The sequence below is a fragment of the Tuber melanosporum genome (genome assembly GCF_000151645.1).
Source record: "Tuber melanosporum whole genome shotgun sequence assembly, scaffold_11, strain Mel28".
Taxonomy (NCBI): domain Eukaryota; kingdom Fungi; phylum Ascomycota; class Pezizomycetes; order Pezizales; family Tuberaceae; genus Tuber; species Tuber melanosporum.
In genome coordinates, this window is record NW_003298766.1 from 23,706 (window position 1) to 48,703 (window position 24,998).

General features: G+C 47.3%; 2 protein-coding genes; both read left to right on the forward strand.

Moving 5' to 3' along the window:
- Positions 1-7,904: 7,904 nt before the first annotated feature.
- Positions 7,905-8,308, forward strand: GSTUM_00004215001 (uncharacterized protein; the record flags this gene model as incomplete). XM_002835475.2 has 1 exon in its annotated part: positions 7,905-8,308. The coding sequence occupies one exon, from the start codon at positions 7,905-7,907 to the stop codon at positions 8,253-8,255; it is 351 nt and encodes a 116-aa protein (XP_002835521.1). The 3' UTR covers positions 8,256-8,308.
- A 2,714-nt stretch (positions 8,309-11,022) lies between these two features.
- On the forward strand, positions 11,023-15,237 carry GSTUM_00004217001 (uncharacterized protein). XM_002835476.2 has 4 exons: positions 11,023-11,850; positions 11,967-12,064; positions 12,128-12,919; positions 12,989-15,237. Exons 1-4 carry the CDS (start codon positions 11,497-11,499, stop codon positions 14,163-14,165), a joined length of 2,421 nt encoding a protein of 806 aa, XP_002835522.1. The 5' UTR covers positions 11,023-11,496; the 3' UTR covers positions 14,166-15,237.
- The last annotated feature ends 9,761 nt before the right edge of the window (positions 15,238-24,998 follow it).

Genomic DNA, 24,998 nt, shown 5'->3' on the forward strand with positions numbered 1-24,998 from the left:
GCTGGACATCCCGTTAGTACTAAGGCATAGGGTCACCGTCTTTTTCTATATTGTGATTATCTCATAGTTGTCTTCTGTTACTTAAGAAAATACTCTTATTTTCTTAAGTACTTTCAACAGCAACTATTATTCACTACACTTATCATAATATTCTCATAGAGAAATATATGAAATGTCAATAATGAAGTATTATTTATAAGATATATGCTAGGAAATAACTCAAGTAGTTATATGAAAATCTATTCCAAAGGTCAAACTATTCACCTTATAATATAATCCTACCTGCAACCTGCTTACAAATCTAAATATCATATAGATTACAGCTACTTCCCATATGATTAAAAGATTTGTTATCCTCATAATTTCTTTCTTGTTCATCTATATAGCACCCATGACCTCTAAATAGGTTGTATGTATGAAATCCAAGTAAGTCATACAAGACTTACTCTTATTCAACTAACAATCTCAATATAATTTAACAATCATCACTCGAAATCTAAGTCATGTGCAAAACCCACATGACTTGTAAACAGGTCATATGTATAAAATACAATTTCAAAAATATGAAATCCTTTACAAACCACAATGGGTTTGTAACATACAGCTAAAATACTTTATACTTGTAGACTAATAGGCAAGTTTATTAAGTTGGTGTTTCTCCTTAGAAAGCCTTTTTTTTTTTTTCTTTTTTTTTTATTATTATCATGTATTCATTATTTAGGTACAAGAACTCACAGGCAGCTGTAGTTATAGCGTAAACAAAACCTTAATCCCAAGTCAAACCAAAACAAAAGAAACTAAACCAGTGCCTCCAATAAGTGTGAACAACCCATATCGCAAAGCGCATAAACAGCTAAATATAAAGAGAAACATTCAAACTGAACCATAAAGAAATCCTACAAGCAAGGAAACCAAACAAGTGTACTTTTCGCTTCACGGCTCAAACTGAGGGCGATGAGCTGAGTGGGGAAGTGGGCCGCCCAACGATATGGGCTCCGGAGGAGGGATCTCTGAATGCAGGCATGACCGGGGGGAAGCCGACCGAAGTAGCGGAGATGTAGGCGGATAGGCCATAAAGCAGTTCCGGTGATGTCCAAATGGGTTCCCCTTCGTCCAGGCACTCGACCCCCGGGAGGTGGGCGTCTGTAACCGGTACGGATACTTGGTTAGTTTTAAGTATCGTTTGATACTTGGTTTTGTTTTATGTTTTGTTTTAAGTATCACTTTGATACTTGGTTAGTTTTAAGTATCATTTGATACTTGGTTTTGTTTTATGTTTTGTTTTAAGTATCACTTTGATACTTGGTTAGTTTTAAGTATCGTTTGATACTTGGTTTTGTTTTATGTTTTGTTTTAAGTATCACTTTGATACTTGGTTAGTTTTAAGTATCGTTTGATACTTGGTTTTGTTTTATGTTTTGTTTTAAGTATCGCTTTGATACTTGGTTAGTTTTAAGTATCGTTTGATACTTGGTTTTGTTTTATGTTTTGTTTTAAGTATCACTTTGATACTTGGTTAGTTTTAAGTATCGTTTGATACTTGGTTTTGTTTTATGTTTTGTTTTAAGTATCGCTTTGATACTTGGTTAGTTTTAAGTATCGTTTGATACTTGGTTTTGTTTTATGTTTTGTTTTAAGCATCGCTTTGATACTTAAGAAGTTTTACCAAAGTGTATCAATTGATACCTTTGATTAGTTTTGTTCATGTTAAGACATGAACAGATTTGTGTATTTAAAGACCACCTGTTTCTATGATAGAAAGGGCAGACTTCGACAGACAGTATTTCAATATACTTGGTTAAACGGTTACTTCTTTGTTCCTCAGTACACCCTCAAAGCCTCCTTTAGTTCTCAGCTCTCGCCTCCTCTCCGGAAGAGCAGGCCACCTGCCAACTATCGTACCTTTACCGATAACGTGATTAGCACCTTGCGAACACGTTGCAGCGTCTCTGGCTCTGCTATAGAAGGGGCAGTCGGGAACGGCATGGTGGAAAGACTCAGGCTCTTTCTCACAGTAGGGACACGTATCCGGGGCATCCGGGTCTCTCCAGGAGAGGTGGGTGGCCAGATAGCTTTTTCCTAACCTCATCTGTTAGATTCTGCCCGCTATGAATTTCCCCAATCCCATGAAGGGGTGGGGTGACAGCGAAGGCGAGTAGGCATATCGGGGTGGTGGTGGGTACTGTTTGGTCCACACGTTTAGGAGGAACTGATGGCAACCTCTCTTGAGGGCTTGGAAATGGGTGTCACCAGGGGCCACGTGGGGCAGGGGCCCAGGGAGGAGGGCAGGTGACGCTAGAGGAACATGAGAGAGATGACCAACAAGCTTGCTCACACGGTGGACTATTGCATCAAGTGGGAGATGCCTCCATACCGGAGGTGATGGCTTGGGGGTTTTCCAACTCAGGGGCCTGTAGCCCAGTGTAAGCCCCACCGTCAGGACATGGTGGTCCTCCGTGGAGCGGTAGCAAGAGGTTGCAGGGAAGGAGTAGTGCAATCGCGCTATGGCCGGATTTCTCTCCAGGGGGAGGCATACCATCCTCAGTGCTGCAAGGCACTGACGGTGTTCAATAAGATATTGTATCGGTAGAACGGCCGACTCGCAGGGGAGGATGCCGGTAGGTGTCTCTAAGAAACAGTTGGTGACCCATCACTGGACCTGTCTCCAAAAGACAGCAAGCCGGTCTGTCATAGTAGCTGAGAGTGAGAACAGATCAGCACCGAAGAGGAGTATGGGTGCGAGGAGGGAGGATGCTAGCCTGTGGCAGAGGAAAGGGGCGAGCCCCTTGCCGGGACCCGATAGCCTTTTAAGCATGGAGAAAGCACATTAGGTAAGTGCAAGACATTTTAAGAAGTAGGTGTTGGTAGCCCACCGGAGGGAACAAGAGGCAGGCTCAAGCCAATGGCCGAGCCAACGGAGCACCACTGAGGGGCAAAAAAGGAGTCCATCAATAACGATGGGGAGATTGGATGCGAGGTCCCTTTGTCTGGGCGTCCTCCAGTACATGAGCTCAGTTTTGGGTACATAGAAGGAGACCCTAAGGTGCCTTCCCCTCTGAGTTAACATCTTAACTAGATGTTGGAGGCGCTGGACATTTCTTTTGTAGGAGTTAGAGGCAACAGTCACCACAAAGTCGTCCACATAGGACAGGATCAACCCACACGGTACCGGAAAGTGGAGGGACGAGACATAGATGACGAACAGGAGTGGTGATATTGGTGAGCCCTGTGGGGTGCCAACCTGAACTGGTTTGAAAACCCTGGGCGATCCCTGGAAGACAAGACGGCACTGCCTTCCTGTCAAGAAGGACCTAACCCAGGAGCAGAGGTATGGAGGTATGCCCTTCGATCGCAGCATATAGAAGAGGTCGTTCAGTGAGACATTGTCAAATCCTCCCTTGATATCAAGGAACAAGGTGGATGCAACCAACTGGGGACATTGCAGCTTTTGAACTTCATGAGCCAGAGTCGCGCAGGCATCGAAGATGCTAAGTCCCAGAAGGGAGCCGCATTCATGGGTGTGGAGCAGGCCAAGGGATCTAGTTAGGGGTGAGAGGCGGTTTGCGATTATCCTCTCCAGTATCTTGGAGACCGTTTCAAGAAGGACAATTATCCGAAAGGAAGCAGGGGTGTCGTAAGAGGGCTTGCCTGGCTTGTCTAGCACCACTCCATTCGCCATCTTGAGTGATGACAGGTGGAAACAGAACGAGACCAGTGGAGACAGGAGTTCAACCAGAAGAGAAGGACGGGATATATTAACCTTCTTCCAGACAGAGTATGGAAAAAGGTCAGGACCAGGGACCGAAGAGAACAAGGATTTGCTGAGAGCCGCTGCTATCTCTTCCTCTAACAAGGTGGGTGCATCTTTGAAGGCCCTATGAATAGGCAGGCAGAACGCGTGGGGCTTAGGAGGGAAAAAGTGAGAAAGCAGGGTATCGTTCAGCTCCATGGGTGAGGTTGCCTGTGGAAGGGGTGGGAAACGTTCTGGGGATTTACCGAAGGTAAACCTCTTAGCCATCTACACATTTTAGGAGGTAGCACTTTCAAGGAAACGTGACCAGTGCTCCTTCTTAGCCTTCTTGATAGCCTTGAAATAGGCATTCTTGGCCAAGCGAGCAGAGGCCCGAGTGTCATTCGAGGGGGATGTACAGTCCTCTCGGGCACAAGAATGGTGGACTTTCCTCAAGTCAGACAAGGTGTCAGACCACCAAGGCTTTGATCTTGTAGAGGGCTTCTTCATTGGTATATGTCTGGCCAGGACTAACCTTATCCTGCCAAGGTTGATGTCGAGCCACGTACTAAGTGCTTGCTGAGTCGGGAGGGGTGGGGGCGGCGTCCTTAGAAAGCCATCAGTAGTTGTATATTTATATCCCTTCCTTCTCAACCCTTCTCTCAACTCTTTTCTATAGTTATTCTTCTTTCCTCTTACTATCTGTTACTCTTAAATCTTTCTTCTTAGTAATATAATATTCAAGTTCTTCATCTTACCCCTCTATCATCCTACTCAAACCCAAAACTATCTCTAACCTAAACTCCGCTGACCCCTGCTTTGATTAGTCCTGACCACTCGTCATGGCATAAGGGGAGTGACCAGTGGCTAGGAGATTTTGAGGGTGACCACTGGTCACTGCCAAAACTTGGTTAGTTAACATTCTTCAACCCCACCGCCGCCCCGTGCATGATACTTGAACTATGATATAGTACTGCACACAGGACACCCTGCCGTTTCGGTGCTCAAGCGCCGGAAAGACTTCAAATACCCACACCGGCCGCAGGTATTTGTCCTCACTAGATTTGAAACCCGTAGCTCTCCCCCACTCAAAAGGTATATCCGATGTATATTGTAGCTTTGCTGAGGGGTGTGTTACCCCACAAACACGGTGTCTCCTTGCCAACAATGCAGCTTGGGTAGCGTGTCCAGGTGCTGATATTGGATACTCGTACGATACTTTGGCCTAGCTAAAATGGTAGTTAGATTTCTCCCATTCAGAAGGCACACGAAGCACGACATGGTGCCTACCCCGAAAGAAGGGAAAAGGCCCATAGAGGACCAAAAAAAGCCACCAGCAGTTGGATCGAAACATACCCGGGGTAAGGCACTACCGGTATACAGGTACGAGCGCTCTAAGATACCGGTACTTTTCCTAAGGTATTCTCATGACACAAGAAAAATAAATAAAGCCTATAGTGTGGCGTCTCCGTCGGAACCTTTCCCAAGTTGTTCTTATTGTCACCCCGTGACCGAGTGGGAATCACGGCAATGGGTGTGACAGGATAACCGTAATCATGGTAAAGAAGGAAAAGGAAGCTGATTGTCACTCTTCGTGAGACCAAGTGATCTTTCATTATGGAACCGGTTGTTTCGGCTGCAACCTGCACTCTTTTTGTCCCGGGTTGCGTTGCACAAGATAAAATAACAACGTCCACCTGAAACAAAAAAAACTCAGTCGCAATCTGGAAAAACGCCCGACGGCGGCCGAGGTGCGCTCGCCCTCCTGGTGCAAGTACCAGGGGAGAAGTTTTCGCACAAGACAGGGTCTATTTATTCTGCTGGTTAACTATCCCTGTCTCGTACAAGCAAGTACGAAAACACCCCCCTAATACGGTACTTGTACTTTGTCCCGCCAATTATTCACAGGGTGTGCTGGCCCGCTGTTGCCATTGATGGGGCGCATATGCCTCGACCAAAACTGATGGGTTCTGAAGTAGGAGTATATCGGGTCTCACGCAAAGCGAACATGGAAGCCATGGTGCAAGCTAGGCTAGACCGAAAGACGAACGAGTGGAAGGGGAGGGAGGTGAGAAGGGATCGGAAAGGATTTGCAGGATATCGGGCTAATTATCTCATGCAAGATTATGGTATGTTGGGGAAATGGATGGATTGGTGGATGGCCCCGCCCCCAAGCTTGTGAAGAAGACGAGAAGGGGAATCCGTGAAAAGGCTGCACAAGCACGAGCACAGCAGCTGGGGCACTGTCTGGCGGGACTCGTACCTACCTCAGTACTGTACCGGTACTGTACAGCATTGTACTCGAGTAACAATCTGTTGGAATCCGTATTATACTCGTATATGCCTTGTGCAGTAGGGCTCCCTTCATCCCTCCATCGACTGCCGGCTTGGCGTGCTAACTCTGCTCCACTCCACTCAAACACAACAAGTCATTGAGGCAGGAGAAAGGGGAGAGAAGGAAAGAAAAAGCAAATAAAAAACATACAGCAACGTTCAAAGCCGACAAGTGGAACTCAACAAAAAAAAAAAAAAAAACGATAAGGAAAGTTTCCCGGAATGAGTTTTAATGTGTGCTGATTACTCGAGCACATACTTGAGCACCATACCAGGACACCCCTTCTCCGGTGGGAAAAATAGCCAATGGGAATCATTCCCCTTCAGCTTGCTCTGCCACGGATATTTGACCCAACCCCAGAAAAAACTGGAGCCTTGACAACCAACATGGGTCTGGTCAGTGCAACCACACACTCAAACACTCGGATCATTCCATGTTCCAATTCTAACTTCACCGATTCAAAGGCCAAGGAGGATATACCGGTACGTTAATTGAAGGGATGCAAACGAACCGCGTGGGATGTTGCACCAGAAGCAGAGAGTTTACACCTTATATTCGCACAGATTTTGCTGATGAGCTCACGAGACTTACCCTTTATCTTGCTGGCGTCTATCCAGGTCACCTAGAGGGAGGCGCGGAAGTGATGGCTTTACGGTTGCAAATAACCAAGTGTCCGAAGACCGAATCCACGATTTCTTTTTTACCATTGCCACCTATGCATGGGAGGGAGCCAGGCGGGATATGATGCATTAATCGAACCAGGACGTCGACCGGAGTGTGTGCTGTATGTCCCCTCGCAGGTCAACATGCACAAAAGAGAATACCATCATCGGATTTTGTAGTGATGGCATGCGATCACTGGGTAACTGGCGCTTTTTTTCTTACCTTCGGAGCACGGCAGAACGGGCATGCGGGAGCGCACCCACTGGCGGAATTTACCGAAAATGCCGTTTCTAGGGCGGTTGCGCCCTGCTCTCGGTATCCTAACCTCAAAAAAGATACCAGCGAGTCAGATTCCGGCATATTTTATTTGCCTTGTTAATAATCCCCATTCCACACCCCCCTCCTCCGCCCACAAGGTCGTCCAGAACATACCGAATATTTGTACATGTTCGATGGTTTAGCTTTCGGTTATTCCATGCAAAAAATGCTTTTGGCAGATTAAGCACACAATTCCTCGACCTTGAATCCCATGTTCATGCTTAGGCAAAGTTAAGGATTATCCACCCCCCCATGTTCGAGAGCTTGAGCGATCCGTTGCATGATCCAATAAGTCGGTTAAGTAAGATGGGCACCCGTCACAGGGAAAACCTTGTTCTTATACTCGAGTAGATTGGTAGTTATTTCTTGGCTATGTGGTGCCAAGGAGCACATCCTCCGACAGGAACCAGACATCAAATTGTCAGATTGCTAGAGCGCACGAGCCCATACGCACACACCTTCTAAATCTAACTAACCACGAGCAACTAACCCAGCGAACAAGCAAGGCCAAGAACATAAGCATCGAGTTTCATTCGGGCGAAGTGCCGGACACCGACATCCTCCCCGGATAATCAGGGCGATCAGTCGACAGATAATTTAGACTGCAAGTATTACCTAGGTTACGGTCCCCCGTATCATTTCCCTTGCACTCAGACACTAATTTGAGTACCGCAGTGTCTCCGGGTTTACCACAGAACTTGGGAGGCGATTAATCTAATTTGGATTTCACCTAACCTGGCCTTGTGGGGGACAAAGGGGCGGGGCTCGGATCCTCATTCGTTAGGATGCTTGAAGGCGATGCCGTAGGGTATTAAGATGGCAAAGTGTATCGACAATAACAAGCAAATAAGGAAGTGAATGGAGGAAATGGAAACGAGTCGGAAAGAGCCAGCCATACGGTATCATGCCGGTTACCGGAACGAACAGGAAGAGCATGTGTCACTGTGTGGGCTGTACGACCGCAATGTGCCGGTGCCGGTATATATCTCTCTCTCTGGCAAAGTTCTCGTCTGCTTGCCATTTCTCCATAATATTATCGTAGGCTGTGGAAGGGGGCTTGTGATGAAGGACCATCCGAGGAACCACGGTATCAAGCATTTCGAAGTTACACCGTCACAATCATCTTCTTTCCCTTCTTTTCTCCCTTCTGCTGTAGTACCGTATTATTTGGGGAGGGTTTTTTTCTTCACACTTTTTCCTTCTTTTTGAATGTACTAACTAGTATGTGCCGGGCACTTGAAATCAACCAAAAACCCACACAAGAATAACTTTTCGAAAAATTTCAAGCACAACCACATCTTTAGGAAGATATGGCTTCATAGAAGTGCTCAGAAGATACTCCTCCCCAATCCTATGCTTTCTGATCCTCAAAGAGAGCAATATTACTGGAGACGGTAAAATTTCGAACTATCCATGTACTGTACGAGTATTGTCGTTTTAGAAGTCACTTTTGCCAAGCACCGTTCTTGAGTGTATTATGTAAGCAGAAGAATTGCACATGAGGGTTGATCTCAAGTGCCCGGCACCATAGCCGGGGTGCAAAAATTTTTGCCGGGGGGAAAGGAGGGAGGAGGGAAGGAGGCAGAGGGAGAGATGCTTGGTAGTCCACAGCATACGGAAGCACATCCGCACTCTAAGTTACTCAAGACCCATCCAGCGATTTGTTTGTTGTGGCTGTCCACACCCATCGTTACAAGTATGATACGGTACTCGAGTACTCGTACTAGTATCATACAAGGATTCTTCTCTTTCTTTTTTTTTTTTTCGTCAAATTTTCAGTCAGTCAGCCACTCATTCGCGGGAAAGGTTCTAAAAGTCTTCTTGCCCGTGCCTGCCGCGTGCCACTTCCCCATGCCGGCAGTGTGGAAAGAAATCCCCTTCCTCAGCTGGAATAGCTTTTCTCGGGTGCCATGGTGTGTCCAAGCCACTACAGTACCGGTACCGGTAGTCTAACGGACGAGATGATGGCACGGCCGAGTGCTTTGAATCCCCCAAGTCACCCTGTCACACTCGAATCGTACTCAAGTACTCGTACTGTACCCGTTACCGTAGCTGGAGTCGCTCATCCTTCGGTTCGTGGCTTACGTGATCAGCATCCCCTTTCCACTTTTCCTCTCCATCTCTCCTTATCATGTGTTCTCGGCATCAACATATTCCTCGTACACATTTGTCCCTCTCCTCTCACGAGTTTTTATCACACCGGCACTCGACCACCATCCTGTTTTACAGCGCAGTTGCGGACGGGTGATACTATGCAATATTGATCACCGTGGAGTAGGGTACTCGAGTACTCTACCGCTATTAAATTTATTATGCACACGCCTTCGGTAGGTGGGCGGCCAGTACCGACCAGAAACTGATCAAACGGACGGACAGGCAATCGTGGAGGGTGGGCTTAGGAACCCATTAATAACACTAATATAATCGTATATTATGCGCATACCTGGCACGAGCAGGGAAGGAGCTGGCGTGCTTTTTAGGGCCATGTTCTTTGCCCTCGGTAGTCGGTAACTGGGGAGCCACCATGGTCTAGTTGTCTTTCTTTCTTGCCTTGCGTCCGCCCCGTTGTGTCTTACAGCACGACGGCTCCCCCCCTCCATCGCTCACATTCGTCCCATTCTTCCCAGCTCAGCAGGGCCTAATAAAGATTCATGGATTGTCCTCCCCCCTTCCTTCACACACCCTTTACGAACCTTTGTGTTAGTCTCGCAGTTAATACCGGGAGCGCATCATGTCATAGCTTAGCTCGTTTTGTTTTTTATCTTGAGCACTGCAGAGGGTGGAGTGGCGGTGTTTGATGTTTGGGCGAATGGCTGGCTGCTTACTCGTACTGGGACAGCTTTTTTTTTTCTTTTCTTTTCCCTTTTTTTTTTTCCCTCTAGAGTATCTTTCCTCTTCCTTTGCCTCATAAGGGCATGGCAGCTAACGGTAGGGTGTGCGAGCTAGTGGGGAATCCTGTAAGTTGAGGGAGAAGAACCGGAAGCCGGGAGCGAGAGGCAGGGAGTAAGATTCTGGTCTGGGCGATCGGAGCGAGTTTGCAAGTTGAAGAGCAGGAAGGCGTCTGGAGTGCCGTGGGGACCTTGGTCACGGTAGGTACGAGTAGGTAAGGTGCCGTATGAGATTCTAGCCACAAGGGTCGGGAGTTTGCGATTTGCGGTTGGGATAGTGAAGTGACTGAGTGGATGAGAAAGTACCGGAGAGTTGAGAAAGTGAGTGAGCGTGAGTGAACGGGAAAAGATAGAGAGAGCGAGAGAGAGAGATAGCGAAGTTTTCAATAAGAGAGAGGTGAGGAAGGAAGCAAGTCGCTGGTCTACTGTACTATTGCATCTACCAAACTGCACCCTCTATTCTATGATACATTTTTCCTTTCTCAAGAGAAGAACCTTCTTTTTTTCTTCGCTCTTCTCAACCACTGACTGCACTGCTGCTCTTTTCCTCACTCTCGGGTGAGGGAACACGGGAGGTCGGGGATCATCTTGTGAATCCGGGCCCTTTTCTTGCTTCGTTTTCCAAAACCCAGCCCTCCGTTACCAACGGGCAGGTTAGCTGCCTACCGCACCAGCTGCTAGGTCGGTGCCTTTCTTTTTTGTCCTGCCTCCGCCCTTCTCTGCCTGTCACTGCCTCCGGTTGTGTCGTTGTCATCGCCGCCGCCGCCGCCGTAAGTGGTTGGTTCCGTGTCATTTGGTTTGCTTGATCATTCTTTTCTCTCTCCCCGTTCGCTGTTGCAGTGTTGCTCTTGTTCCTCCCTCCTTCGTTCCTCATCCACATCTTCCAACGCCTCTCGGCCTACTCGTTTCAAGAACACCACCCAAGCGCACCCGCTGCAGAGGAACTGCGCAAAAGGTGAAAAAGAAAAGAAAAGAAAAGAAAAGGGGAGAAAATCGGGGAAAAAAGGAAATAAAAATAAAAAACCCCCCGGAAGGAAAAAGGATAGAAAGGGAGACCACTGGCGGGAAAAAAGAAGTCATCTCGTGCAGCCCCTTCTAAAAGAAGGCCTTCCCAAGAAGAGGAAAGAAGAAAAAAGAAAAAGAAAAAAGAGATCCGCCCTCCCCCTTCATCTTTTCTTACTAAAATCTCATTCTACCCATCTTCTTCCGTCTTTCATTGTGTGAACTACCTCACCGAATTGCGCATTTCACAGTCCCCCCTGAACTGGTAATCCAGAGCTGTCGTGACGCCTCTGTTGCTCTACAGCTATCACTACGCTGCCTAAGATTGACGAGGACTGAGACACTTGAAATCCGGCTTCTTGACAAGGTCTGGGAGTCAGCTGAATGCATGCAATTTCGCCCCTGTTGTTGAAAAAAAGATATCCAATTTCAACGTTTCCCCTCTGTCTCTCTTCTCGACTGCATCTTCATTTCCTGTGACAGCGTCCCTGAACAACCACATCGTCTAACGGCTGCAAGCATTGCCTTAGCCTTTTGGAGGAAACTGCGAATATAGCATTATGGAAGACAGAGCAAGTTCAATTCAACACCCGCCTTTTCAAGGTACACTTCCTCCGCCAAATGGAATGCATTCCTATGACCCGGGTATGAACACTCCCACATCGGCTCCACTTCCGGGCACCGCCAGCGCTCAGAGTCAACACATGGGTATCAACAATTCAAACCACCCTTCTTTTCAGCCATATAATTCGAACTCTGTTTCTCCTGGCCCTTCTCGCGACGGACAAATGCCTTCACCATCTGCTGGAACGCCAATGCATCCGGGTCAAGTAATGACCGGAACACAGAAAAGGGCTTATCGACAGCGGCGGAAGGATCCCTCTTGCGATGCGTGTAGAGAGCGCAAAGTCAAGGTCTATCTTATTTTTCTACTTCTTACTTGAAATTTCCTGGATTCCTCCTCGCGATCCCCCGAATCGAACCTTATATTAGACAAATAAGCTTACTCTTTACTTTTTTGGCCGAACAGTGCGATGCCACAGATGTTGCGAGCTGTTCGGAATGCGCTTCAAGGAATGTCAAATGCCAATTCACCAAAGAGACTAACCGTCGCATGTCATCGATAAAGTAAATCTGATTTCCTTGGGTGTTGGTGCTCGGGGCATGGGGTGCTGACGGCTGCTGGTAAAGACAGGTGCAGGATCTCGAGAAACAACTACTCGCAGCGAAGGAACAGATTCGAAAGCTTATGAATGGACAGCAAGCAAAGGAGAACATGTTGGAGAGTGGAGGCGCAGATAGCAACGCTCCAGATATACCTATAACGGTTCCTGACCTAAACTCGAATCCACAAAGGCGACCTCGACCACCGGTTACGCAGGATTTAACTGATGTCCGGGCGCACCTCCGTAATTACAGTCGAGGTGTTTTCAAACCTCCACCACCCTATAGACAGGTCGGGCTTCAATCCAATTTTTCTCCACCACTTCCAGAGCTTCCTCCACAATCAGTCGCAGATGCTATTTTAGCCCAGTATTACCAGACGATACATTCAGTCATCCCTATTCTTCATTGGCCGCAGTTTGTGCAACGTTACGAGGAGGTGCGGAAGCAAGGTGATTTGTCGGGAGTTCCGCCCTATTGGGGGTCTGTGCTGTTTGCCGTCTTTGCTTGTGGTTTGCTCTATACTGTGGATCCACAGATAAAAGCGAGTTATCCCGACCACGGAAGATCGTTTATTGGATATTCCCGGCAATTGACGGATTTGTTTAACGACGAATTTACCATAGACCATGCACGATCGGCGCTACTTACCAGTATTTTCCTCACAGAGTTAAATTGTAAATCCGCCGCTTGGACTTGGTTGGGGTCGACCGTCAGAATTGCGCAAGACATAGGGTTGCATCGGGAGAGTGGGCCGTGGCCAGTTGTCGAAGGAGAGATGCGTCGTCGGGTTTGGTGGGGAATATATGTGTGGGATCGGTAAGTTTAGCATCCTCGGGTTGCGTAGGTTTAAATTGGGATTACTGGGTGCTGATATTTCTCTTACAGACTTTTATCTGTCGAGCTTGGGCGAGTCCTGCTGATCGAAGACCAGGATTGTGATATTTCTTTGCCTTGTGCCCTTGATGACCATTTCATCTACGACGAGGGCTTGCTGGTACCTAACGGCTCATCACAACAGCCTGCGAATTTCCTCCTGACAACCATTCATGTGGTTCGTCTTATCGGACCATTGTTGAAAAACCTTCAAGTACCTGTCATATCTCCACAAAATCTAGCTTGCTTTGATACCCACTTCACGTCGTGCTTGTCGGCATTCCCTGCCAATTGCCATATTAACCATCCTAACCCTCTTGAACCCCGACACCTATCCCCTATATTCCATCTTCAGAACTGCCGGCTAGTGCTTCACCGTCATAACTTGTCCACATTGTGTCCCTTTGAGGCTCGTGCGGCAGCCCTGGATTCTTGTGTCTCGGCTGCCAAAGACACAGTTCATTTCCTATCTCGTGCCATGCAATACGGCTATGGTACGGGATGGCAGAACATGATGGCAACATGTGCGTCTACAATGATCTGCACTCATATCTGGCGTTGCTCATTGTTTTTATGTTTCCGTGGGTTTTATAACGAGGCTCTGGTATGCGTACAAGTTAGCAATGCGATCGGCGAAATAAGGGATGTAAATGTCGCCTGCGGTAGGAATCTTTACGGCTTCCTTCGGTTATTGATGGAGAAGCTCGATGCAGGAGTTAGTTTGGCACATGATGAGGGGATGATGGCGCTGGTTTCCGGGGATGTTCAGGGAAGCACGGAATCCTCGTGGGTATGGAATGGAAGTGAGACTGGACAGGCTTTGAATCATGGCTCTCCAGGTCACGAGACCCCTGTGGCCAATGGCAAAGACTATCCCCACACGAATGGACACGCAGAACCTCCTGCGAGCCTTTCGAGGGAGGAGGCGGTAGATTGGGGTGGGTGGTCCCAATTGGAGAGGATGCTTCAGGAACTGGCCCATGATAAAGCTGCGAGAGAACAAGCTCACCAACAACGCCAACAGCAACACCAACAGCAGCAGCAGCAGCAGCAACCGCCACCACCGCCACCACCGCATCAACAACACCAGCTTGCGCCATTACCTTGGAATGGAGGAGTAGGGGGGTCTGGTCGATCGGCTCCGGCACCGACAGCCTCATCCCGGATTTCTATCGCCAATATCATATGATTCAGTCATGCTTGTTTGGGCGAAGGGAGTAGTTTTTGGGGTCTCTTTGGTTTTGGGGTCGAGCGAAGCGAAGCGTCTGACATGGTCTGGGCTGGTTATTGTCTTTTCCCTTTCTAATTTTGGTGGACTGCTGGGAGACAAAGGACTTGAGACGATGGATGGGCCCGGGAGAAGAGTCATCGAAGCTTGTAACAAATTGATTCGCCCGGGCCCGCTTCGTTTTGGTAATTTGTTTTCATTTCCTTTCGCCATTTCCTTACGGTTCCGGTTCGGCTACGTTTTTTTTTTTCCCGTTCTCTGGTCTGTTTTTTGGCGGGGTGTTTTTCTTACTATATCCGCGTTTCTTGTCGTGTATTCTCAATCATGTTCGGGTCTGCTTATGTGCTCTTCTTTGCCTTTTTTTGAACCCCGTTCCTAAGTTCCGGTTTTCCTTTTGGAAAATCTGTCTATCCATCCATTTGCTCCCCCTTCGCAGTTTATGCACGAACCCCATTTATTGCTTCTCGCCGAATAGCGCAGCAGGTGCTTTTCTTTTTTCTCCTTTCTCCAATTCTCAAATACTTTTATGCGTCGATAGGGTTGGCGGGGGTTTCTTGTTTTTTCCAAACAAAAAAATATGGTGGCTGCTATCATTTTTTTATTCCCTTTTGCGCTTATTGAATGCTATTCCCAATTTCCAAGTTCGGTTTAGTTCGGTTCAATTTCTCTTCCCGCGAGGGTCATGTATATATATCACTATCTAGATCCCCCCCTACTCTCCATCACCCCTTCCCCCCACTTATCACCTCTCAGGGCAAACACCAATGTTGACGTCGATACGCTTAACCGTACGTATCCTGTATTTTTAGGAATTTTTAAATTTCAGTTTATCTCCCGCCGTTCCCCCCTCCCATACTTATTTGCTTCCTATTTTGATGCTTGCTGTTCGAGTGGTTATCTGATTATCCTGTCGGTTTTTTTTTTTTTTCCTTTCTTTCATTTCTCCTGACTTGTTCTGCGAAAAAGGGAGGGCTTCTGATGTTTTGATTGCGTTTGATTTTATTGAATAACGTATGCCATATTTTGATACTCACCATTGAACCACTGGTATGAAAAGGCTATCATAATAATACCGTGTGGCATGGTATCAAACATATGGTATGATAGTGCGGCATACGGTAGTACAGCCGGCACCACAGAAGACAGAAGATCTAAGACAAGCCTGCTCGCCTAGACACCCAGCCAATGGAAGGAAAGTCAAAGGCCTACGCATTACCGGTATATCTATCATATTTGTAGACGAAAAAGAAATATTCCCCTCTCTTTTCTTCATCAATCGTGATACAGCCCCGTGCAACAGCACACACTCCTGCCCACTGTGAGGCCTAGCCCCTAACTTAGGCCTACGATGTGACCCGGAATTTACTTAGGGAGGTTCGAAGTTCTCGGTACCGGGAATGTACTGTATCGTACCCCGTACATAGGTACGAGCAGGACCCGGTATGAACGGTGCAAACGGTAAGCCTCCTTCGCCTCCCCCCTTCCCCCCCCCTCACCCCACCCCACCATCCCTAGGGGAGGAGGGAAGGAAGAAGAAGAAAAAAAGGGAACTAACCTATAAGTCACTTCACTTAGTCTACGATACTAGCTAGCTAGAAAAGATAGTGATAGGGCGAAAAAAATGCTTAGAAGAAGCAAGCAAGCTATGAAGGTATTTTTTTTATAATTTTTATCAGGAAAAAAAATAACAAAGGAAAAAAAGGAAATACCGTAGACATGAGATGATAAAAAAGGAGATAGACATTCAAAGCGTATAAAACTCTATTTTTTATTTTTTTTTGTTTCTTCGGTCCTGTATATCTCCCGTGTTTATGTAACTGGATGTATCATACAGTACTGTACTGTGCAATGCTGGGGAACTTTGAACCTCAACTTTGTATGGCGCAATTTAGCTCATTCGTTGTAAGCGAAACAAACATGTGAAGAAGAAGGTAAATTATAAGTTCCTTCCTTCCTTCCTTCCTGCCTCCTCATCCTCCTCCTCCGACGGATGAAGGGGTTGGTTAGTTGAGTGAGTACCGGTAAGTGAGTGAGTGAGTGAATGAGGGATTTCTGGATAGAGTACTCGGGCACAGGTGGGTTCATCCCCGTGGGTAAGTGAGTAAGCGAGTACCGGTTATTATAGTGTGATGATCCGTATAGTGCAGGAAAGGGGAGGGGGGAAAGAAAGACAATGAATACTTTTAGGGTGGTGAAAAGAAGAAGAAAAAAAGAAGCGAAATACTTGAATGGAGGAGGGGAGGCGGCCATTTTTTTCTTCTTCCATTTTTTTCCCCATCTCAACTCTTGACGAGTATGGTAGAGTACAGTATCCCTTCCTCCACTGGGGTACCGTATCTTTCTTTCCGGAGGGAATGGGAGAAGGGTTGGGTTTGTGAACGTTAGAAGTGGATAGACTGCCGGTAAATAGGTGTGGAGTGGGATGATGGTGACTTTTTGCGAAGGGTACGAGTATAGTATCATGGGACCCGAAGATAGAGGGGAGGAGGAGATCTGCTCGACATCAATATCGTGGGGATGGATTGGATGGATGGTTGTTTGATATCTCGATAACCCACCAACAACGAGCATCATACAAGTACCGCATCGATGGTGCCGGTAGCCACGATAAGCTATAGTAATACGGTAGTTCGGCCCAGACCCTAGTTGGCTTGGAACTATGATAAAACGTGCTTGGGCACATGGAAACCCTTCCGGTGGGCGAGCTTGGATCAGGGAGGATCCTTGTTCGAGTGATTCTTTTTTGGTGCTGTACTGTAGTACAGTACTCGAGTATTGTTTATTGTTTATGGTTGTTTTTAAGTTTAGGCTTTTTCACCATGTTTTCTTTTTTTCCTTCCTTTTTTCCTCGCTCCTCGAGTTTCTTCGAGCATACAAGTACTTGTAACGATCGCACACATCACTCCAAGCTCTTACTAGTTTTTAAAACATTTTGGCGGACAAGCCACAAGACTTTGTCCCTGCCCCTTGTACGATACGAGTATGATACTCGTACTTGGCAGTTTGCTTGTCCAGGGGTTTGGGGGGTTAGGCTTGTTGTCTTGAACTTTACGAGTATTGTGTTGCGTCGGTTGGGTGTCGGTACTTTTTTAACTGCTGAAGAAAAGTTTCTTCGGTAGGAGGCTGACAAGTCCTTTCCCCTGCATATTACAAGTATCATATATCCCCAGGAGAGGAGGAATGAGGAAGGTTGGACCAAGTTTAAAAGAACCTCGGCCCGAAAGCCTGAGACCACTCCGCAGAACACATCATCTCGGATATTATGAAAGGGTGGACGGGTGCCCCGGGTGATCTGTTGATGGTGTTGCTTCAGCGAAGGATATACTCGAGTACTCGAGTACTGGCGAACGGTACCGGTGCTCCACCATTGTGGATTGAGTCTGGGGCCAGCCTTAGGGAAATACCGGCCGGGGGGGAGGGGCAATTTGTGCTGTGTTGTCCTTGTAGCGAATTAGTAGTAAGAGTTATCTATCTACTTGTAGGGTACGCCGGGTGAACTCTTGCGCGGCGCAAAGAGGGCACTTTTCGCCCTCTGTTGCGTCCGTCCCGGTGCGATAGGCGTGATAGAAGAGCTCCTTACAGCGTGGATTGCTCGAGAAAACATGTGCGAGTCTTTCGAATGTGCTCTGGTGTGTTCCGCTGCTAGGAACAGGGTACTAGTACAGTCTGCGGCTTAGGAGAAAGGGGAAAAGAAAAAGTAAAAATACTCGTAGTTGCCACCTTGGCTCTAAAGTCTACGGGGTTCTCTCTAAGGCAATACGGTATGTATCCCGCAGCCGGGAGAAACCCTTACAAGTAGAAGCTTGCGCCTGTCTTATGGATTATCGTACCGGAATCCCCCCCCGTAGCAAGGACATCGGGCGTTTAAGGCAGATGTAGAGTGGCGCACAAAGCATACCGGTATTGGGAGAATACTCAAGAGCATGTTTGGCCCTATTAAGGTGTCACCGGCACGACGGGGTATACGATCTTCTAAATCTCGAATACCCCGCTTGTTCGTACCGAATCAGATCAAGATAGTGATCGGCTGTGGGAGATTTTCATCTAGCCTGTGGCCCGAGTTTAGCGGGTGACTTTTCAAGAGCCATGTGAAAGGTGCTCACGGGACCACAGAGTTCATAGGAGTAAACCAATAACGCGTGATTTCGATTTGGGGCCTTGGGGACCTGCCGCAATCGATTATGACTCCTAAAATCTATCGGGCTCATGGCGGATAACACAACCCGAGCACCTCCATGATGGGTGCTACCCCAATAACACAATGATTTATATAACACCGGTAGGGGTCTTTTTTTTAGAGGGTGTCGTGCAAACGATCAAGAAATTTCTCGGGGGGAAACATCGGCCAAGTACCGAATCTCTGCGATACCAATAGATGAATATCCGGGCACCGGAATCTGGAGGGGGTTTTCCGTGGAGATAATACCCGGTACTATCGCAATGCATGCTGGAGCAGAGGACGCACGGCAATGGTTAGAATTGAGTGTGGAAGAATAGTTGTGGGTTATCGTTTATTGCGATTTGCGGAGTTCCTCATCATCGGGGGAGCTTGGGAAAAAGTAAAAAAAAAAAGTAAAAAAAAAGAAACCCTTGAATAATTGCTATGCTTATCAAGACTGCTCCAGGGCCCCATTTTGCTGGTGGGTCCAAAAGGCCAGGGTCGTGGAGCTACCGTACTATATTTGAGAGGATTTAAGACGTGCGATTTTTTTCACTTTCGAGCCCCCCCCCGGATTGTGAAGTATAGTACCTCGAGTACCGTATATCGTAGATCAAAATATTGCAAATCCTAGGGGACCAGGAGCGGAACTTGCTCCGGGAGTGTAGTGTAACCGTAGATGCAACAAGCATCTGCGACTATACCGGTATTGAAACTCGGCGCCCGGCAATCTCACATCCCGTCAACGTTGACAACCCCTGGGCTTCGGAGTTGCGGACTGAGATCGTCCGGGGACGCAGGAGGCGTGGCGAGCTGCGTTGTACCGACTAAATTATTACTGTGATACTTTGTATAGCCATTGTGCAAGTTAGAGGTGAAGGAGGTGAACCTATGGCAGCACATTGCGCGGGGGGATGCTATGCTCAGAGCACAGGTATGCCAAGCCAATGGACAGGAGACCTTATTTCGGTGACCATATGGGAGTTCCATGGGCTCGAGAGTCAGCTGGTGTTCGGCTGAAAGCGTGAGGGCTGGGCTGGGCGTGTAGGGAAAGATCATCCAGCACCTAAGAGCTATCTGAACGATTGAATTTATTTGTTGGCATTAACCTTGATAGCCTTTCGATAGATATGAGTGGGGTCATCCTTCCACCGGTTGGAGTGAGTTTCTGGGGAGTCGTCGGTATAGTAGTAGATTCATATCAAATTCAGGATCAAGTGGGGGGCCGACCATCCAGGAGCTGATCACCCCAAGAGTCACCACAACTCGGGCTATAATTGGATGGTGTTTTTTTCCGAATGGTTCTCTGTGGCCGTTGGCGGTTCAACAGGAATATCTCTCCTCCGCTATTTGATGCCGCCCTTCACCTCTGGACTTTGGCATCGGTATGGCTTGGGATCAGAAAAAGACCAGTATGGAGGCGATGATCCCAAGCGGCCGGGTGTAATGGCGCGCCTGGCCGGTTCAGAGAAGAGATAGTTGATAACCCTAAAGCCTGGGCCTACCGATTGGCGTTACAAACTATCTGATAGGTGATCTTCCATCTCCGTAAGGTCGCGTTGCATCCGGCCCCAATTGGTAGTGGTGGATAGGTGTAGTTGGTTTTTGTAAATTTAGTTTTAACTTTAAATCCTTTAGTTTCTGAGGAACCATGCAGTAGGGGTAGATTATTCCCGGATATAACCGCTGGCAGTCCTGTGCTGTGGCATACTGCTCTGGTAAGATGTTTAGGGGAGTGTTATTCCTTCTTGATTGCTATGAATAGGGGACAGAGACCTATTGGCCACGTCACAAAGGTTGTCAGCGCAATGTACGGTACAGTACCGCACTCTAGTACCCGTAGGCTATCTGTGTGTCTCGCATACCTGATTCTGTGACGTGCCACCATAGTGACCCATTTGAGAAAGAGAGGCAAGTCCGGTGTCAAACTCATCGGTGCAGAGAACCAGTTATCCGGGGGCAGAAACAAAAGGTCGTTCGTACCGATTAATCCTAACTGCATGGCGTCCATGGACCTGGTGGTTATCGCATGATACCAAATTATTGAGGCCTCGATCGACCTTTTTCCTAGATGCAATAACAGTTGCACTTGCAATGTCGAGGCGTTTTAACAAAGACCGCTATTGGATACCACCAAAAACTGGCCCTTAAATGCTTGGATATGTGTGGCATGCAATAGCAGTTCTTTTTAAAACGCTTCGACACTACTAGTATTTATATGCGTTAGGTAGTCACCAGAAGATATCAGAGAGTGAACCTGGTTTCATTCCTCCTCTATTGCTCCATTGAGCTGTGGACATATAGCCCTCTTCTTTACTTGGAGGTGGAAAAATCCCCTCGATAGATCAGAGTGCCATGAATAACGTAAAAAGATAGGGGTTGCACGTACTGTAGGTATTATCGATCCGAAACATCGTACTCCTGGAGCTCGATTACTCTAGTGGGTTAGTTAAGACTAAGAGAATAAAGTGGAAACGTGTTTGCCACTACTATACATACTCTCTCCTTTAGGATTCCCTAGCTCCTTTCCGTTCATGCAATCTAGACGAGTCTGGAAGCACTAGCTAGGGCTGCGTTTAGCTTTGTCGATGATAGAGCCACCTAAATAACTTGAGTTAGAAGAGTGAGGGTTTGTGGGGGCAATGTTAGGATCCAACATGATGGCAGGTTGCTGCAATCTGGGTTCACATGGCCCTGGTTTAGGACACGGCTCTATGGCTCGGGACGTGCCCACACCCTCGTAGCGGTTCCGGTTCTGGTTGCTCGCTGCATACCAATCTGGGGGTGTTGGGTGCCATGTTTGTGGGGCTTGTGCTGAACAGTGCTGGGAAGTACGCGCAAAGCACGCTGACGAACCCGTTTCGTAAAACCTGTCAATTGTGGGGCCCAGTAGACAATGCGCTCGTGTCACAATATGCCCAAGGGGCAATTTACTGGGCGTCAATCACTTCCACACGGCTTTCAAAACAAACAAACCGAGTGACTCTTTGTGATGCCAATCTGGCTTCTGGGAAGAGAAAATCGTGGAAATACCGTGGTCAGACTTGTAAATTTGAGGACGGGGAGCTGACCCGAGTAGGAGAAGCGGGGAGTATTTTCTCCGCATTGAAATCTTACTATAAACGGTCTCCTGTCCCTTGATCTCAAGCTGACTACGCCCAACACTTACTTGGTATCCACCCACTCCACCCAGCTCTCTATCCGGTTTTCGACCTAGCAGTCCCAACCCCATCCTTACTCAGGACACAACTCGCCCCCAGCTACTGCCCAAAAATCTCACCGGGGACGCTGCTGCTGCGTTCATTTATCGAATCTCCGCCTCCAACCTGCAGGCACCACGACAACTCAGATATCACCACGATGGAACGACAACGGAGCTAGTAAGGAATTGGGCCAACGGTCGGGACATATTGTTGAAGTGGGACTAGACGGCAGAATTTTAAGCCGTAAGCAAGTTCTTGCTGCCACTATCATGCGAAGGATAGATTTGGGGGTGAACCAGGATAAACAAATCTTGAGGGAGGGAATTGTTATTCGAGTGAGCTTTGATGACGCCTTCTTGTACGATGTTTCTGTTGGCAGGGTAGAGATAATTTTAGACTCTTGTTTGACGCCTGGGAGGAATTACCTGGGGGGGAGCGTATTTGAACGTGGGTTTCTGAAGAGTAGTGATTAGGTCTCTCCTGAATCTCAAGACATGATGTCGCCCACACTTCTGTTGTCCATTGGCAAAATTTGCTCCTTAGAGAGCTCATTCACAGTGGTGATGTTGGCAGTCACTTCTTCTATGATATGGAGGGGGGTGAGCCTTGGGCAGCTGAGTTTGGTGCTTTTGCGTCTCTCCCTATCATACCTAACAGTTTATTCTTTAGTTGCTTGTATTGATAATCTGCAGGTGGCGCCACACGCGGAATTGAGATTCCATCTTACTGGGTATTGACTAAGATTACAAACCGGCCAAGAGAATTGACCGCAGGAACGGCAGTCCCTCCTACTTTGGTTAATCACTCTCCTGCTTATTCCAGTGCCCTGAGATACATTAGTGTTCGTGGCGAACTATCCATAATCATGCTGTATAAGCAACTCCAACTTACCGGCCCAGGAGAAAAAACAAAAAAACAAAATTCAATTTGAGAAATGGGTATGGAGAGACATGCCTCATTGGTTTCGCGAAAAATTATAAAAATAGACCTTGCATGCGTACGAAAAAATGGGTGATTTCCCCTAGGCTTGTGTTTCGGTCACCAGTTGCCCCTCCAGCATGATATGGCCTTCCTGTGTCATACTAATATCAATTTGATTGATAATTTTTTAATTTCCAGTGACAACGTCTATTCGTACAACTTCCGACAGAGCAGCGCTCTTTCTACGAAGAAATATATCCCGCAGAAGCCTGGAAGATCTGTCCTGGGCTTGGGGCAAGAGGTCATAATCAATATCTATTCTGTCTTACCACACCCACTCCCTCAAAACGAAGCGGGACAAACGCCAATCCTCCAGCCACACGCTGCGAACACTACAGTAAAGCCACGATACATTTGCTAACTAGTTAGCTAACTATCGTACTTCGCTCCAGCCAAATACTCACCTTCCTAAAATAAAAACACAATCCGTTGGCAGGGAGCTCGGTGGCCACCGGGGCCACCACCGCCCACATATCGTGGGAGCGGCTTCCAGATAGATACGGAAGATATCTCTGGAACACAAAGTGAACTAGCCACTATTCATACTCCCCCTAGCTCTATCCGGAATTCAACCAAAGACCTCACGTTTTCAGGAGGAGGAGGAGGAGGTAGGGGGGGGAGGGGTATGGGATTCTGGTTGGAGAAGCAAATATAGAGAGATCCACGTCGGTGGATTAGTATATGCTATGACATGTAGATGGTCTTGTCACGTAACGGTATGCCACGCTTATTTATTTTTCCTCTATTGATTGGTCGGGAGGTGGTGGTTTGGGGCTGGGGGGGGGGAAAGAAGAAGACCGGTAATGGGTGCGCAGGCACCACCGAGTGATGTGGTGGACAAGAAATCGTCTCTTGGGACCGGGGTTGGAGGTTCACATATCACCGGTACCCTACGCCCGGTATACGTGGACACTCTATCATATCCGCGTCTGGGATATGATAATATTATGATATCATACGTCTTTCTTCCCAGCATTAGGAAGGCAATAGAGAACTTAGCGTATCACAAACCCCACGCTACCGCCCTCCGCCTTACCTTAAATTAAGCGCGAGCGTCTAAATTACTCCAGCGTTCGCCCCTTCTACAGCCACAATGCACAGCCCCACTCCAAGAAACGTAACGGTATTCCAAAATTTAATAGTAGCTAAAGAAACGCGCTTCCAGGTGGTTGAGTGACTACGCCACCTAACAATAAGGGGTTCCTGAACCGACCAGGCGCCATGGTGAGGGGAACAAATTCTAATTCCGGGTACTGGTAGGATATTTTACCTTAGCGTCACACATGAAACGTGCGTTTCTGCAACCGACAAGATACCATTCGATAGATTGCTTAAGCGAGTGAGCCACGCCGAGGTTTATCCAAGTTATTTCGGCTGTCGGTAGGTAGGCGTTTTCAGCGAGTGTGGATAAGGGTTCGTGATCATGAGTTTCTAGATGCCTTGTGCATGTTCGGTTGTTTGCTCGATTGGGCTCTTGGGGAAGGAAAGGTCCCTTCTGCCGAAATTAGGGCGCTGCTGATTGCGCTGGATCCCAGTATGGTACTGTAGTTGGGATTCACTGGGGGGGACTTGTAAGAAAGAAGGAAAGAAATGGGAGTGTGCTGGGGGAAGGCTTGAGTACCGGTGTGATACTATGAGAAAAGTACTACACAATACATGGCTGGCTTATCTGACTTACTAAGAGGTTTTTTTTTGAGGGAATCCAAGATTAAGCTACATTATGGGCTCCCACTCCCACCATCCTGATGCTGCACCCCTCAGGTAGACCCTGATTTGCGATATGCAGTGGAACCACCACCCCCAACAGGATGATAGAAAGTCCAAGCTTCTTTGAGCACCTTCCTATAGATTATCATATTCTCTTCCTGCTGCAGTAAACCCTATAGGGCTGTGGGTACTACCCACAGTATCATACCTATCTATGATATGATACATGATATTGATGACGGTGTTCCTTGATTAGAACCCGAATCATTGTCAAAGGCCAAATGCACAAGAAGAACACACTCATCAAATTTTAACCCAAGGGATACCTTACATGTGGTTCCTTAAAAGAATCGCTAGGCCCTCTTTATCCCGCACCACGCACAGGGTAGGGGGAGGGAGAGGTGGGGATTTTGTTCTCGTAATTAGCTTATGGGTTCCCAATCAAGCATAGCCAAGTAAGTCAGCATATGAGATATAATTCTATCTATCTATGATCGTGGTTTTGACCTTACTGTGTTTGCAGGCGAACTTCCCAAGAACTGCTTTTTTTTTTTTTTTTTGCTCCAGTGGAAGTTATGGATACCGGAATGTTACCGGTCTGCCAATCAATGTCCCAACTGAGTAAGAGCTAAGGGCCAAGTTTTTGCACCTCGCTAGAGGAGCAGTAATTAACTTGAGAATCTCAGGCAGTATGCTGAATCTCTCTGCTTCTATTAGACAGGATGGGAATAAAAAATAAAAAAT

What these genes read in the sequence shown, in the direction of transcription:
- GSTUM_00004217001 (XM_002835476.2), top strand. Translation starts at nt 11,497, where the DNA reads ATGGAAGACAGAGCAAGTTCAATTCAACACCCGCCTTTTCAAGGTACA. An exon ending in GTAGAGAGCGCAAAGTCAAG is followed by an intron (nt 11,851 to 11,966) that starts GTCTATCTTATT and finishes TTGGCCGAACAG; the next exon opens with TGCGATGCCACAGATGTTGC. An exon ending in GGAATATATGTGTGGGATCG is followed by an intron (nt 12,920 to 12,988) that starts GTAAGTTTAGCA and finishes TTTCTCTTACAG; the next exon opens with ACTTTTATCTGTCGAGCTTG.